The sequence below is a fragment of the Hipposideros armiger genome, unplaced genomic scaffold (assembly GCF_001890085.2).
Source record: "Hipposideros armiger isolate ML-2016 unplaced genomic scaffold, ASM189008v1 scaffold_263, whole genome shotgun sequence".
NCBI lineage: Eukaryota > Metazoa > Chordata > Mammalia > Chiroptera > Hipposideridae > Hipposideros > Hipposideros armiger.
The window spans coordinates 1,727,851-1,744,120 of record NW_017731613.1 but is presented as its reverse complement, the minus strand read 5'-3'; the positions used below and the strand labels follow the sequence as shown (position 1 = coordinate 1,744,120).

At 41.4% G+C, this 16,270-nt stretch overlaps 1 protein-coding gene across 2 annotated transcripts in view; it reads right to left on the bottom strand.

The window, feature by feature from the left end:
- Positions 1–13,597, bottom strand: part of CERS6 (ceramide synthase 6) — a 311,159-nt gene extending 297,562 nt beyond the window's left edge. For both annotated transcript variants that reach the window (XM_019656626.1, XM_019656627.1), the window contains exon 1: positions 13,025–13,597. In XM_019656626.1, coding sequence (XP_019512171.1) covers positions 13,025–13,194 — 170 coding nt within the window. In that variant the 5' untranslated portion in view covers positions 13,195–13,597. The remainder of the gene's footprint in view (positions 1–13,024) is intronic.
- Positions 13,598–16,270: the final 2,673 nt, after the last annotated feature.

Below are 16,270 nucleotides of genomic sequence, written 5' to 3'. Positions count from 1 at the left end.
GAAGAAGACGACGAAGACGACGATGACGAAGAAGACGAAGATGAAGAAAGTAAAGCTCAAACAACTACACTGACAGCCCCAAGCAGCGAAAAGCAGGAATGGAGTCTATCATATAAGTTCATGACATAAAGGAAATGCCAGTAAAATATTTCAGAAATCTAATGGTAAAATCTCATTTCTGGAAATCGGGGCTCCAACAAACACTGAGAAAGCATTTGTGTGTGTGCCTTGAAGCAAGGCATCACTGCTCCCATGAACTGAGCACTGCCCCAAATCCAATGCACACAGCATTTCATTTACTTCTTAAAACAACCCTATATGTGTCAGACAGAAACCGAGCATGGAGAGATTACATAATTTGCTCCCAGATCTGTGGCATGGCCAGAATTCAGTCCAGGTCTTAAATCAATATAAATGGTAAATTTGGTGTCTGCCATTACCAATGGTTGAATGTCCAATCAATGTCCCCTCGAGACTACATGCAATAAAAAAGGACCACTGGGGCCAGATGAGATGGTGGGAGACAGACTGGAGTATCCACATAAGACATCCCTCCACCAAAAAGCAGTGTCCTGAGAAAGCCCACCCCATGGAAGGCCACCTCCCCGAGCTCTCTCCAAAGGCATAGCCCCTGAGAAAGTGACAGGTCCCAGTGGTGCACAGTTACCCATCACCTGTCTAAAATTCCACCATTAGAAATGGTTTTCTGCCACCAAATATTACAAGCAAGTCTCTGGCCTACAACCCACATCACTATTCACAGCTGAGAAGAAAAGGCTAAGAAGCATTTGCCTCCCTAAATAGTCATAGTGCTAAAGAGATGGGGGATTCGATGCCTGTCTGAAAGTAAATATTTACTCTTCAACAGAAGAAGTAAATCTTCCAGTTCCAGGATCAAATATATAAACAGGTTCTACTGCCTCCACAAGCTGTACCCTCTCCCCATACCCTCTACCACCCGCATACTAAATCATCTTATAGAACATTATTTCTCAGGTAGGTGCTAAATAGTGTACTATGGTACCAATTATTTTTTTACACAATGCATTTTTAAGAACCAGTTTTCATTCTCCTTTAAATACGTTTTTGCGGACAGCCCTCCAATATCGCAAACTAAGCATATCCGCCATTTTACAAGTGAGGAGGCCAAATTTCAGGGAGTATGCTGTCCACTGTGATATAGCTGATACAGGGCAATGTTTGGATTTAAACTCAAGTTCTGTAGTCTTTCTGATATTCCATCCACTTTCCTTTCAATGTGAGTTAGGAATACAAACTTCTAATTGCAATAAATGTACAAACAGTAACATAATTTAAATGTACTGTCACCCTGCAGTCTACTCACACACTCAAAGATAGACACCCACCGACTAAGGCACAAAGCCCTTACATTCTCTAAATCTCCATAATGCCTAAGTGACTGATCGCTTGCTTCTCAGTTTTCTTTCACTCAAGCTATTGTGTCCAAAACTGCCACTCTGCTTAAACCACCAAGTCACTTTATTCTGTTTTGAAATGGTGATCTATTAAGACAAGATCTACAGAGCCACTTAGACTAGCTGGCAGCCTTTACTCTGATACTTGCCAAACTGTGTCCCTGGACAAAATTTCAGATGGTTTTCTCCGTCCCCTCCCCCACTCTTAACTCTATGCTGCTCCTCTGCTCCCAGAACATTCCTGTGTTTTTAAAGGATCTGTACCAATGATAATAAGAAAGAAGGAAGAAAGAGAAAAGGAGAACAGGAGGGAATGTGGGAAAGAGAGAAAAAGGAGAGAGGAGAAGGGAGGGGAGGGGAAGAAAAAGAAAGGAAAGGAGACAATCACAGCTTCAGGATAGCAACAGCTCTATAACCTGAAAACCTCAAAGATAAGATGTGACATTTATGCAGACACTGGCAAGTCACAAACAAATGTTATTCATAAGGCGCTGTGTGAAAAAGGTTACCTAGTAGAGGAATACAGCCTTCCTGCAATGAAAAACCATTTGTGTATCTCCAACCCCACCCCTGCCATAAACAACCCCCACAATCCAATTCTGAGGTAATAAAAGCAAAAGTAAGAAGAGGAAGCAGGAGTGGTAAAGAGAAGTCCGTTCTGAAGGCTAACAGTAAGGAAAAGAAAGTTCTCCTTAAAAAAAAACTGTCCAAATATTCTCCTCGATGAATTATAGAAAGCAATGTTTTGTATTATTAGATTATATCATATATACATTATATTATATAATATTAATTTTATTTGTATTATTATATTATATAATATTAATATAAACCTTGAAAATTACTTTTCGGTAATTTGCAACTGCCAGTGCTTGCAATCAATTGTCTTGTAGTAAGCAGCATTTAAGCAAAACATGTTCAAATTTTCAAGTGTTTAAATCATTTACATATAAGAATGGGTGTAAATTTAAATTGAAAGACAGGGAGGAGGGTCAGAGCTAATCTTCTTCTGCAACAAAAGCTTTCACAGGATGCGTCTATGGCCTAGGCACTTGCCTTACTAGAATTGTATCCTATCATCCCAGTTTGCTTTAAATGGATAGTGGACTCACCAGCGTGCCTTTATTTTAGTCCTAGGGATCCTATGAAGCCGTACAGTGTGCTTTTCCAAAGACACTTAGCTCTCTCCTTTTCTGTATGTGCCAATTTACTATTATTAAATTGTCATATTAACAAATAGACTGACGGACATTTAGTTGGAATTGCCTTCCAAAAAGCCCCAGGGAACTTAAGTGCTCTCTGGACCTTCCTCCCAGCACCCCTCACCCCCTCCTACCCATGCCAGAGGACTCTGGGAGAAGAGGGCTCTCCCTAGATCCCATGGGGATTATGCATTTAAAAAGAAAAAGAAAAAGAAACAGTGCTTGATGGAACTGAAATTAAGAGGACAGGGACATGTGTTCCCAGCTAGAAACCTGTGAAGGCTAGAAAGCGAAACTAGTTATTTCTGGTAAGTGCCTTTTATTTAGTCAGTGAATCTTCATTTTTTAAATTTCAGTTGGGGTAAAATATACATAACAAAATTTACAATCTTAAGCATTTTTAAGTGTACAGTTCAGTGGCGTTAAACACATTCACTTTGTGCATCCATCACCACCATCTAGCTCCAGAACCCTTTTCATCTTGCCAAACTGAAATTCTACACCCATGAAACAGTAACTCCCCGTTTCTTTCTCCAGCTCCTGGCAATCACCACTCTACTTTCTGTCTATGAATTTGACTATTCTAGGTACCTCACATAAGTGCAATCATACAGTGTCTGTCCTTTTGTGACTGTGTTATTTCACTCAACACAACGTCCTCATGGTTGTAATCCGTGTCAGACTTTTTCCTTTTTAAGACTGAATAATGTTCTATTGTATGTATTGGGTTGTCAGAAAAGTTATGACGCATTTTTGCAACAAAAGACAGAAAAATACGTCATGACTTTTCCGACAACCCAATATATACCACATTTTGTTTATCCACATTCATCTGTTGGACACTTGGGTTGCTTCCATCTTTTGGTTATTGTGAAGAATACTGCTATGAACATAAGTTTACAAATATAATAGGGGTTTAGGGACACCAACCCCCCCCCCCTGCAGTGGAAAATCCCCTTATAACTTTTGACTCACCAAAAATTTACTACTCTACAGTTGTTCGTCAGTATCCGTTGGTTTCAGGATCCCCCCGGTAGATACCTAAATCCACGGATACTCAAGTTCCCTCCCTATATGAAATGGCATAGATCAATGCATATAGTCGGTCCTCTGCATCCTCAAATTCCCAACTAAGGACTGAAAACAGTACAGGTGTTTACTGAAAAAAATCTGCATATAACTGGATCCATGTAGTTCAAACCCATGTTGTTCACAAATCAAATGTATCTCTTTGAGACCATGCTTTCAATTCTTTGGGGCATTTACAAGAAGTGGAACTGCTGTATCATGTTAATTCTATTTTTAATTTTTTAAGAAACTGTCATACTGTTTTCCACAGTGACTATAACATTTTACACCAATAATGCAGAAAGTTTCAATTTCTCCACATCCTCACCAGCACTTTTTCTTTTTTTTTTTTTGATAGCAGCCATTCTAATGGGTGTGAGATGTTATTTCATTGTGGTTTTGATTTGTATTTCTCTAATGACTAGTCTAATTAACTTACCTTAAAAAATTTTTTTTCAATTACGGTTGACACTCTATATTATATCAGTTTTAGGTGTACAACAGTGGTTAGACATTTATATAGCTTATGAGGTGATCCCCCAATAAGTCTAGAATCCACATCACACTGTATATATTTATTATGATATTGATTATATTCCCTATGATGTACTTTACATCCCCATGACTGTTTTGTAACTGCTAATTTGTACATCTTAATCCTTTCACCTTTTCTATTCAACGCCCCACAGCCCCTCCCATATGGCAACTGTCAGTATGTTCTCTGTATCTATGAGTTTGTTTCTATTTTATTTGTTTATTTTGTTCTTTAGATTCCACATATAGGTGAGATCATATGATATTAGTTTTTCTCTGTCTGACTTATTTCACTAGGTCCACCCATGTTGTCACAAATGGTAAGATTTCATTCTTTTTTAGGGCCAAGTAATATTCCATTGTGTGTATATACCTCATCTTTGTTATCCATTTGTCTATCAATGGACACTTAGGTTGCCTCCATATCTTGGCTATTGTAAACAATGCTGCATTAACAGAATGCATATAGCTTTTCAAATTTGTGTTTTGGATTTCTTCAGATAAATCTCCAGAAGTAGGATTACTGGGTTATAGGACAGTCTATTTTTAATTTTCTGAGGAACCTCCATACTGTTTTCCATAGGGGCTGCACCAATTTGCAATCCCACCAACAGTGCATGAGGGTCCCCTTTTTGCTATATCCTCACCAACACTTGCTGTTTGTTGATTTATTGATGACAGCCATTTTGACAGGTGTGAGGTGATATCTCATTGTAGTTTTAATTTGCATTTCTCTAATGATTAGTGATATTCAGCATCTTTCATGTCTATTAGCCATCTGTATATCCTCTGTGGAAATGTCTATTCAGGTCCCCTGCCCATTTTTTAATCAGAATTTTGGTTTTTTGCTATTTTTATGAGTTCTTTATAAATTTTTTATATTAATCCCTTATCAAATGTATCATTGGTGAAATTCTTCCCCCATTCAGTAGGTTGTCTGATCGTTTTGTTGATGGTTTCCTTTACTGTGCAAAAGTTTTTAGTTTGATGTAGTCCCATTTGTTTTTTCTTTGTTTCTCTCACCCAAGGAGACATACCCCAAAAAAAAATTACTAAGAGAGATGTCAAAGAGTTTATTGCCTATGTTTTCACTAGGAGTTTTATGGTTTCACGTCTTACATTTAAGTTTTTAATACATTTTTAGTTTATTCTTATATGTGGTATAAAAAAAGTGGTCTAGTTTCATTTTTTTTTTTTGCATGTATCTGTGCAGTTTTCCCAGCACCATTTATTGAAGAGATTGTCTTTACCCCATTGTATATTCTTACCTCCTTTGTCATAGATTAGTTGATCATATAGCCATGGGTTTATTTCTGGGCTTTCTATTCTGTTCCATTGGTCTATGTGTTTGTTTTTATGCTAGTACCATGCTGTTTTGATTACTGTAACCTTGTAATATAGTTTGTCAGGTAGCGTGATACCTCCCACTTTGTTCCTTCTCAAGATTGCTTTGCCTGTTCAGGTCTTTTATGGTTCCATATGTTTTAACCAAATGTTCAGAGAGAGAACATAAAGGAGTTTAGGTTCTATCTCTAAGTTTTCCTTCATAAAAAAACATTTATTCCAAATCACTCAAACTTCCTCCAAGTCCTTTTCCTCTGCCTCATTCTCCATAATAAAGTCAGGATATTATCTACTTCATCCTGTTGAATGCATCCCTTCTATTATGTAGAACCTGACAAGCTTCCTCCCTGAGGATGATCACTTACTTAGGTTGTGGGGTAGAGGCAGGAGGCAGAAAGAAATAAAAGAGTATAAGCATGTGACCAGAGAAACAAACCAAGCAAGGCCATTCTGCATTAAAAAAAAAAAAAATTAGAAGGCCATCCCTTTCCTTCCCCAAAAGTTGGGAAGCTCATCCCCATCAGAAAATGTACATGAATTCACAGACAGCGAAATAAAAATGACTAGTAAATATTTGAAATAAGTTCATCATGTATAATATAAAAGCACACATTATACCGGTAACATTTTGTTTCAACTGCTTACTGATAAAAAAAAGCAAAAGGACATAATCTTTCTGGACACCAATTGGCAATCTGTATCTATTAAGGACACTAAAATACTTATCCTTTTAGACTTAGAAATGCTACTTCTAGGAAACATTCCTTTGGAAGTTGTCAGGAATTAAAAGATGTACATACACAAACTGGAAACTAAATGTCCAACAACAACACGAGGACTGGTTAAATGAAACATGGTATATCCATAGTGTAAAATAATGTACAGTTGTTGAAAATATGTGTTAATAAATTACTACATGGAAAATTTGTTCAGATTATATCTTTAAATAGCAAAAGGTTTCTTATAAAACCATATATATATATATATATATATATATATATATATACACATATATATGTATATATATTTGGTATGATCTCATATTTGCTTTAAAATAGATTACCAAAATTATTAGGAGATCATAAAACCTAGTTCCAAATGCCTACCTAGCTTTTTGATGCTGTATCAAGTTACGTATATTTCCTAAATTCTCAATCCTTAGTGTCATCTATAAAATAGTGGGAAAATTAATATTACCTCACAGGGCTTGGGAGAGGATTAAATGAAGTAAACCATGTAAAGTAATAAGTTCATATTAGGAAATAAGTATTACTTTCCAAATTAAAATGTCTTCATTAGAAACTGCCGTCATTCGCAAGAGTCAAACAAAACAATACAAATGGTGAGCAATAAGTCACAGCTTCACATCATGTGCCCTGGCCACTCAGTCATCCATAGCAGTACTAATAAGATGCCCTAAAAGACATTGTGAGAATCACCATTTTGTGTCCAGTCCTGCCATAGCATAGGTATTTGAAGAATGAAGATTATGGTGGTAGGAAGGAGTGACAATGAAAAAGCTTCTGAAATCATTTCTATAAAAAGGGGGATGGGATTCGAAGAGACCAAAGAATAAAAATCTTAGGAGTCAAGATTCTCAGGGCATCACTAATATAGAAGGGTCTTTGTCCTCCAAGTGGCAATCTTGTTTACCTCCTATTTTTGCAAATAAAAAGAAGAAAAAGAAAATGGCTCCCTACAAACATTAGTTGATACAATTAGTTATTAGCAAACAAAATCTGGAACCTCAGTATCCTGACTCAAAAGTATTTAAGAAATGAACTGACTAAATGAAGATGGAAGAGGAAAAAAGCAAAAATTTGAGTTAGGGCTTTGTAAGAAATAGATGACCAATGGCTTTAGAAAATCTGGTTTTGCCTGATGATGGAAGAAGGAATGTTAAGTGCGTGCAATAAACATTTAAAATCTTCCATGTACAGGATGAACCTAGATTGTAGTGCTCACCAAGTGTTGTTATCAGGTGAGTAGAATAGGTGAAGCAAGCTTGAGGCAGGTCGTGATTTCTTACAAAGCCATGGGGCTGGTTTGATGATGGAAAAAATTCACCTGAAACTCCATTTTCCTCCCACTGCCACCTGCCCTTCCCCATCACAAAAGAGAAACCACTCTGAAATATCTTATAAACACTCTGAAATATCTTATAAACAGGAATCCAGGAGGAAAAAAATCTAACCCTGTCCACAGAGAATTCAGATACTTTCCACAGAGAAGTCACAAGTGAACTCAGGGTGTTAGTTTATCACTCCTTGATGACATTAACTCATTGGTGATCATTTACAGTTATCTCATTGCCTTCCCCACAATTCTAAGGCACTGCCCATCTGGAGTAACAGCATGCCTTTTATCCATAAATTAACCTATTGCAAATAGCAGAACTACTGCACCCCGTAAAGACAAACCTTTTATTGTGCAAGATGAGAAAGCTGTACTAAAGTTCTGCAGAGAATACCATTCCCTTTGATTTTAGGTTGTTTTCCAATAAAACAACCACTGTAATCCGATTTTCCTATCCCAGTCAGAAATCGCAGGAGGCAACCTACTTGTGTCTGAGCCCAGCCCTTGCCTCTCACACCAGTCTGGCAAAGCAGGTATCCACAGCTTCAATCAGAATCACGCCATCATTTAACAAGTGAAACAGTACATTTACAGAGTTAAAAATCCAGGACTAAGACTGCATGAGAAAAACCATATTTGGATGCAAGTTTTTCTCAAATACTCTGTCTTGCTCCATTCAGACGGCCATAATAAAATACCATAGGCTGGTGGCTTATAAATAACAAAAATTTATTTCTCACAGTTCTGGAGACTGGAAAGTCCAAGATTGAGACATCAGCAGATCTGGTGTCTGGTGCGGACAATCTTCCTAGTTCACAGACATCTTTTTACTATGTCCTTACATGGTGGGAGGGTCGAGGGAGCTTGCTGGGGCCTTTTCTATAAGGGCACTAATCCCATTCACACAGGCTCCACCCTCAGGACCTAATTACCTCCCAAAGGCCCCACCTCCTACTACTATCACCTTGGAGGTTCGGATTGCAAGTTATGAATTTTGAGGGGACATGAACATTCACTCCACTGCACACTCTTTTAAAATATATCTGATCATAATCAGTCTCTTCATTTCAAGGTACATTATAGGAAGATCCTTCAATAGTGAAACTCACCTGACCCCACGTTTTCCTGGCAGTCATTCACTCACACCTCTCCTCTCCCCTCTAACCATCAGGAATACATTGCTGCCCTCCCCTTCCTTCTGCCTCTCACCTCCCTTTTCCTCTCCTCTCCTGCCTCATCCAAGGCTGCTAGCAAGGCAAATACTTGTATATTAAGTACACCCATAAGGAAAGCCCACTGGCCAGATAGTCCCTCTGACATCAATGAGACACTGTCGTTCCCTTGAAGGTTTGGGGCAGCAGGTCATTATTTGGCTAAATGAGTCAAAGCAAACTGATGTGAGCCTCCTGAAGAACGACAGTTTCCACACTGCATGCCGCTCTGACAGCCAACCTGACAGGAATGAGCTTCTCAGTTCTTATCCAGCCAGCACAAGATGTATCAGGTCTACTCCAGGTCCATCTAAAAAAGGCCTGAGGAAAGAGCCATTGCTTTCTCTGCAGAATCTTCTTCGTTAGTTCTTCTGAAATACTGTAGCTTTTTGGAGCACAAATCATAATAGCCCAAATGATCCTTTTAACTCAAATCATAATTGAAAAATACAAGAAACAAAACGATTGCCTAGAAAATTTGTAAGGAAAAAAAAAATCTCTTTATTCTTAGATGACTTATTGCTGCCTGCAAAAAATGATGTTCACCCTGCTTCAAAGTTTGATGAGATAATAATTAGTAAGCTACAGGATTCTGATAATTGGGAAGGTGAAAGCAGCCTTAGATTACAAATGCCAGCTGCTTCACTGCATAGATGAGAAAATAAGGCAGAGAGAAATTAGGTGGTTGCTCCCATTTGAGGTAAGTTTTACCAGAACTTGAATGTTCTCATTCGCAATCAGTACTTTCTGCATCTCTCTCCTAAAACTACAAGGAAGAAAATGTATTAATGTTACCTTTTAAAACAATAACTCAAAGAATTTTTATTCCCAAAAAGAAATTCAGCAAAAGTTTAATCCCACATTTATGAATACCATAGCAACACACATTTTTTTAAAAATTGAATTTGGAAGAAGCATTTAGTAAAATTCCAAAGAACGTCTTACTGAGCCTAAACAAGCATTAAATCAAGAAAATTCATCAAATAGATGATAGTGGTACATTATTAAATAATATTTTGTTCCTCATCATCAAGCCAACAACATAGTACAATGGTATACACTACAATTTTCATTCTAGGAGAAACCATCCAGTTTATTTTTTTTTCACAACAGCTATTTTACTGTCAATCAAGTAATAGTTACAGTGGGTCTTCCTGCCCCCACCCAGAACTAAGTGTAGTGTGAAGGTTAGCTATGCTTAAAACCACCAAGTTTGGGGATATGCACAGACACAGCCAAAAGTCATTGAATTGAGGCTGCTCCATTTTTAACCAACCATGCTGGGCATCCATATTGTTGTCCATATGGTACCATAACATGGCATTGTTCTGGCCACCAATGCCTCCACTGCCAACACCCCAACACTAAGGGGGAAAATAAAAAGAAATGTTCAACTGGGCAAAAGCCCAATTCAGTCAATTCTTGAGTGTTTCACTTTATAGAGAGAAATACATAAGACGGAGGAGAAGGTTATCAAATTCACAGTTTTAGCTTCAACAAGGGCACCATAGACCCCATTTAATGAAAACAGAGATCTTGGATAATCAGGTACTTCATAGATATGTTCTCAGCTTTTAAATAAATGGCAATGGAAGAAGAAAAAGGGATAGAATCCAGAAGGAATTGTGCATATTGTAAAAGCATTTCACTTTACAAAGGGATATACAATAGGCTCCTTTAAGTCATGTTACACATTGCCGAATACCACAAATGAAAGAGATGTGTGCAGAACATGTTAGATGGGTACTGAAAGTGAGTCATACCAGTGATAAGAATATCGATTCATTGAAGTTATGATGATTCAGGCCTTTGATAGATGCTGAGAAAAAGACCACCGGTTGGATGCCAGAATTTGTCATTTAGGTTTGAGAAGAGCAGAAACATGCTGAACTTGTAATTCTGGATATGAGTATACAGTTGGATTTTCAAGAGAGTCTGAAAACAGAGCTGTCACTACTACAGTAAGAAACAAAGTAGACACCATTCCAAAAGTCAGTAGCATCCCGTGGTATATGGACCCCACTGAATTATTATTCTGAACATTAACCATAAACTTTCACTTTCCATACTGGCCATTAAATCACCTCTACTTGCATCAGTGGCCTGAAAGAAACTGACCAACTCTCTACATATCAATATGAAGACATTTGCTGTGACTGATAGCTGAAAGCAGCCTTATCCCTTTGTGTCAACTCTAAGTCATGGGATTGTGCAAAAGAAGGGGAAAAAGAAATGTTGAGAAAGAGGAAAAATGAACTTTCAGTTTTCAGCTGTTACATTGGTTTTTAATTGTTTTTTTTTTTAAGCAAAGGAAGTCTAAGTTCAAAGTTAAATCCATTCCCTAATTTTATTTTTCTCCAACCTAATAAACAGCTTGGAATCAGCTTTCTGCACACAGGTCATTAGCTGACATGCTTTTGTTTTCCAAAACATAAAATACACATCTCTTTCCAATACATTAGCTAGCTAAAAGTGATCCCAGCCAGGATTTATCAGTCAGAATTGATCGGATAACATTCCGCAACTGTGCAGAGCCCCTACTATGTGTCAACACAGAGCAGCCTGCTGTTCCTGAGAGACTGTGTTTGGAGCAACTGGAAGGTTAGACATGAGTTCCTATTTTCTGTGAGTAAACATCTGCTCTAAAAGCAACCTAAACCAGCAAATACAACCACTGTTTCACAGTAAGTCTCCGTGCTAGATAGGCTCAATGACGCATTGGTGCTGGATTCAAATCATTTTAAAATAGGTCTTTAAATCTGTTCCCTTGTTCACGTCAATCTCTGCATGTGAACAGCTCCCTTAGTTCTTAAGCAACAATATTGCCTATTGAACAATGTACCTTCCTTAAACAAAAGATACTTTTTGTTCCCATGAAGCTTTGTCTGTTGCCATTTCCAGCAACAAATGACACAAAAGACAAATTCGACCATCCTCAAAAGTGGTTTTGCACAAAACAGAAACAGCAAACAAAATAACAGAGCAAAAGCTTAAGGAACAAAACCAAGGTGAGCTGGGGGCAGGGGAGGAGAGATGCTGAGTGTAGTGAGCAAGGGAGTCTGAACTCTACTCTGGGATCTCAGAAATTCAGCCTCTACTGAAAAGGGGTGAGGGGGAGGTGGAAAGTAAGGGGTGTCAAGGTTTCCAGTTGAGAAAAAGAAGTGTGTGCTGCTGCCCCGGTTTTGTTTCAATAACACCCAGAGAGCGGTGGCTAGCAAAAAAGTACTTTAGTGACTAAGACTGATTCAGTTAAGAGTAAAACAAGTTTGTTCGTGACACAGTGGAGCTACCCAACCAAATCTGAGACTTATAAACACAATACTTCAATTTTGGAAAAAGTGTTGAGTTCTGGTACCAAAATAAAAGTGTATGATTATTCACAGGGAGTCTCTATCCATTTAATATGACCATTTCGCAGGCTGTGCACCCTTCTTGTCCTATCCTCTTTCAAAGAAACCGCTAATGGCCTCTAGGTTTGAAAATCTACAAACTATTGTCACCTATGTCCCAGGACTGTGGGCCTGGCTCTCAGTGTCATTGATGGAAACCAAATAGCGGCCAGAAGCTAAGGAGTGCGTCCCTGGCGAATTCGTGAGGCACAGTCCCTACGATCCCTGTGCCGGGGTGAAAGGAATGGAAGTGTGCGCGGCTCCTCCGCCCGCCCGGACGCGCGTCCGGAACGTTCCTGGCTGTCAGGTGGGTGGCGGCGAGCCTCGGCGGGGAAGTCCTGCCCGGCAGAGCGGCGTGCCCGCCGGGTGCAGGGGAACACAAGCCCCGCGGAGCGCGGCGCGTCCCGCGGCCGGCCGCCGCTCACCTTTGTTCGCCTGCCCTCGCTGCGAGGAGACAGCGGGCCAAGGAACCGTGGAAGTGCGGGGGTAACCCCGAGGCTCCGCGGCCCCTCCCGGGCGCCCGGAGAAAATCCGCAGGCAAGCCAGACCCTCTCCGGCTCCCAGGGCGGCAGCCGGACTAAGGGGTCACCGACCCCTCCCCGAACACAAAGGTTGGGAGGCGTGAGCGAGAGCGCTGGGGGCGCGGGGGCGTGCGCCACAGAGCACGCGAGTGTGCGTGTGCGCGCGAGGGTGTGCGTGTGTGTGTGCGCGCGTGTGTGTGTGTGTGTTTAGGGGGAGGGGAGGAGCGCTCCAGCCTTTCTTACCTCTCGAAGAGGAGCCGCACCATAAAGATGCAGAAGGCCAGGGGGAAAGCCAGATAGAGATCTTCAGCCTGCGGGAAGGTGGCTTCCTCCGTGTTCTTCAGGTCCGCCCAGGTGACATTGTGCGGAAGCCAAAACCTCTCGTTCCAGAACCAGGCTAAGATCCCTGCCATCTTGCTTTGTCCGCTCCTGTCCTGGCTCCCGCGGCCCGACAAGCTCTCTGCCGCGCAGGGCGCCGGGGGATGCGCGCACGGCTAGCCCGAGCCTGTGCCGCCGCCGCCGCCGCCTCCTCCGCTACCGCTGCTCTCGAAGGCTCGCGGCGAGCCCCGGTTCTGTCCTCCCTCTGGCCGCGCTGGGGAAAGGAGCCGCCTTGCCCGTCACATGGCAGCCCGGGCTGCTCGCCCTGATTGGTTCGTCCTCGTGTCAAGCAGCGAAGCACACGCGGCCACCTCGCCCACGCCTGGAGGGCAGGGCGCAGCCGCTGCGCCTTGGGCGCAGGGGCACCGCTCCGGAGAGTGCTGCCAGGCCCTGCGCTCACCGAGTTCTTGCTCTGCGCTTAGGACAGGGACCGAGGTCGGCTCCCCACATCCGCCCCAGCCCCCCCGGCTTGTTTGCACATGCTCAGAACGCCAGCTCCTGCCCCACTGGAGTTTCAAGGGTCTCCGTCCCCTTCCGTGCGCCTATAGGCAAAGAGGCAAGCAGGAGCCCGGGCGATCTTCATAACCACCCCCTCCACTGACAGAAAACAGCAAAAGGAGAAGTAGGGGGCGCAGAGAGCGAAGGAGGAAGAAGTAGGAAAGAGTGAGCCACTTCAGCGCTTGGAGAGGCAGGGTGAAAGTCAAGAACTGGGGCCAGGATGGTTTGGCAAAAGCCCTCTGCCTCTACCCCACTCGCATCTTCTCCCCATCTCTGACCTTCCAGACTCCTTGTACTTATACACAACCAGCTTCCCCAGGGAACAAAGCCCTGTATTTTAATTTATGAGGTGGTAGGATAAATTAGGCACTTATTGGCTTCTTGATGATGATGTTGTTGATGATGATGATGATAATGATAATGATAATGACAACGACAACTTCCCCTCTAAAAGAACGTCTCAGAAAATGCCACCAAGACTGCATGTTGGCTTCACTGATCAGTAGAGAACCTCCACTTTAGCTATTTGACAGGCTCATTATTTCTGCCTCTTGAATCTGAAACCTTTAAGGCATTAGGCGGCTAAGGTCTAACCCAGGCACCTTCACTCCCACAATACATTTCCTCATTGATAAAGGAACCATGTGTGGATCAGTTCAGTGGCCCATGCAGACCTGGTTCCAGAGGATATTTTGCTTTTTTTTTCTCAGAGTCTTTCATTTTCTGCCTGTAAATTCCCCTGGACCTTTCCAAGAGGCGTGTAAACAGGCCGATAACACGTACTTCTTTATTCTCCCTCCCTCTCCAGCTACCACCCTCTTTCTACTCCTTCCCTTTAAAGCAACCCTCTAAAGGATTGCCTGTGTTTATTGCTTCCAGTTTCTCTTCCCTCCATTCTCTTTTGAACCTTCGTTTGGGCATTTGCCCTTCTCTACGGCACCGAACTGCTCAAGTTCACCAATGACCTCCATGCGGCTAAACCCAAAAGTCAGTTCTCAACATTTTTATCAGTAGCATTTGGCCAAATTATTCAGTCCCTGCCCCTTGAAACACTCTCTTGTCTTGGCTCCCAGGAAGCACATTCTTCTTGTGTCCGTCCTACCTGATGGCCCCTTTTACTGAGCCTTCTTTCTCGTTACTCCTAACCTACCTTACCCCTTAAAGTTGGAGTGGCTTGGGAGTCAGTCTTTTGTCCTCTTCACTTTTCTCTCTATGTTCATTCACTTGGTGATCTTATCCAGCCCCGTGGCTTTCAAGGTTATACTGATGGCTCCCAAATTTACATCTCTAGCCATGAACTTTTCCTTGAAACTCAGACTCCTAAATTCACTAGCAAGTCAACAGCTCCACTTGGATGTCTAAGAGCTATTTTGTGTCTAAACTAAACTTCCCCCTAAAATTATAGTCTTGACTCAGCTTCAACACTTGGAATCATCTTTTTTCTCTCATATCTCCTTTTTAATCCATCATAAATCCTATCAGCTCCATCTTTAAACCAGAATCACCACCTCTCACCACCTCTTCTGCTACCATCTTGCTCCAAACAATGACCATTTCTCACTTGAGTTACCTCAGTAGCTGCCTAACTCAGACAGAGTGCCCCTATTGAAATGTAAGTGAGATCACTTCTGTGCTCCAAAGCCCAACTGCTTCCCCACCCCTCCACAAGTGAAAGCCAAAGTCATTTCATTGTCCTAAGATATTTGGCTCCATATTAACTCTCTGACCTCATCTCCTCTCTCCTCTCTCATCAACCTCTCCCTCTGCTATGGTCACATTGCCCTCCGTGCTCTTCCTGGAAAACACCCAGATGTCTTAGAGCTTTTGCACTTGCTTTTCTCTATCTCTGGAACTTTTCCCCCCAACTATCCAAATCTGTTCTTTCTAGAATGTCCCTCACTCAGTGAAGCCTTCCCTACCCACACTAGTTAATTTGCTACCCCAACAACCACTCCTGCTCTTCCTCTCCAACTTTCCTGCTTTGTTTTCCTCCAAAGCATCTACCACCTTCTAACACAATATATTTTTCACTTATTTCTTTATTGGTTTCTACACACACACACACTAAAATGTAAGCTTCAAAAAGTTAAAAATTTGTGTCTATCACTATTCTATCCCTAGCACTTAAAATAATGTTCAGCACATAGTAGGTACTTGACAAACTATGAATCAATGAATTACCAGTACTCCAACCTCACAAAACTCTTCTTTAGGAGAGGAAAAAAATATGAATACATAATTGTGTTAAATGTTTATATGCTCATGTGACGAATGGTGTGGGCATAAAAAAAACCAGATAGATCACTTCTGAGGTGAAATAGGAGAGGTGTCCTTGAAGTCAGCCTTCATTGGGAAACCGGTGTCACCACCCCCACTTTAGACCATGCAGCCAGCTGCTCATTGTTACTGATGATTTTGGGTCAGCCATTCTCCTTCCATGGCTGCCTCGGGTCCCTCATGTCACTCTCATATATGACCTGAGAAGGTAGAAGGTAGTCCTTCTACCCTAGGACTTCTCGGCTGTCCAGCGGGTCCTGCTGTCTCCAAGCACATACAACAAGAAATGTTGGTGAGTTAATTCCCTGGGGCCTGAACTTTGACCAAGGGCAATGG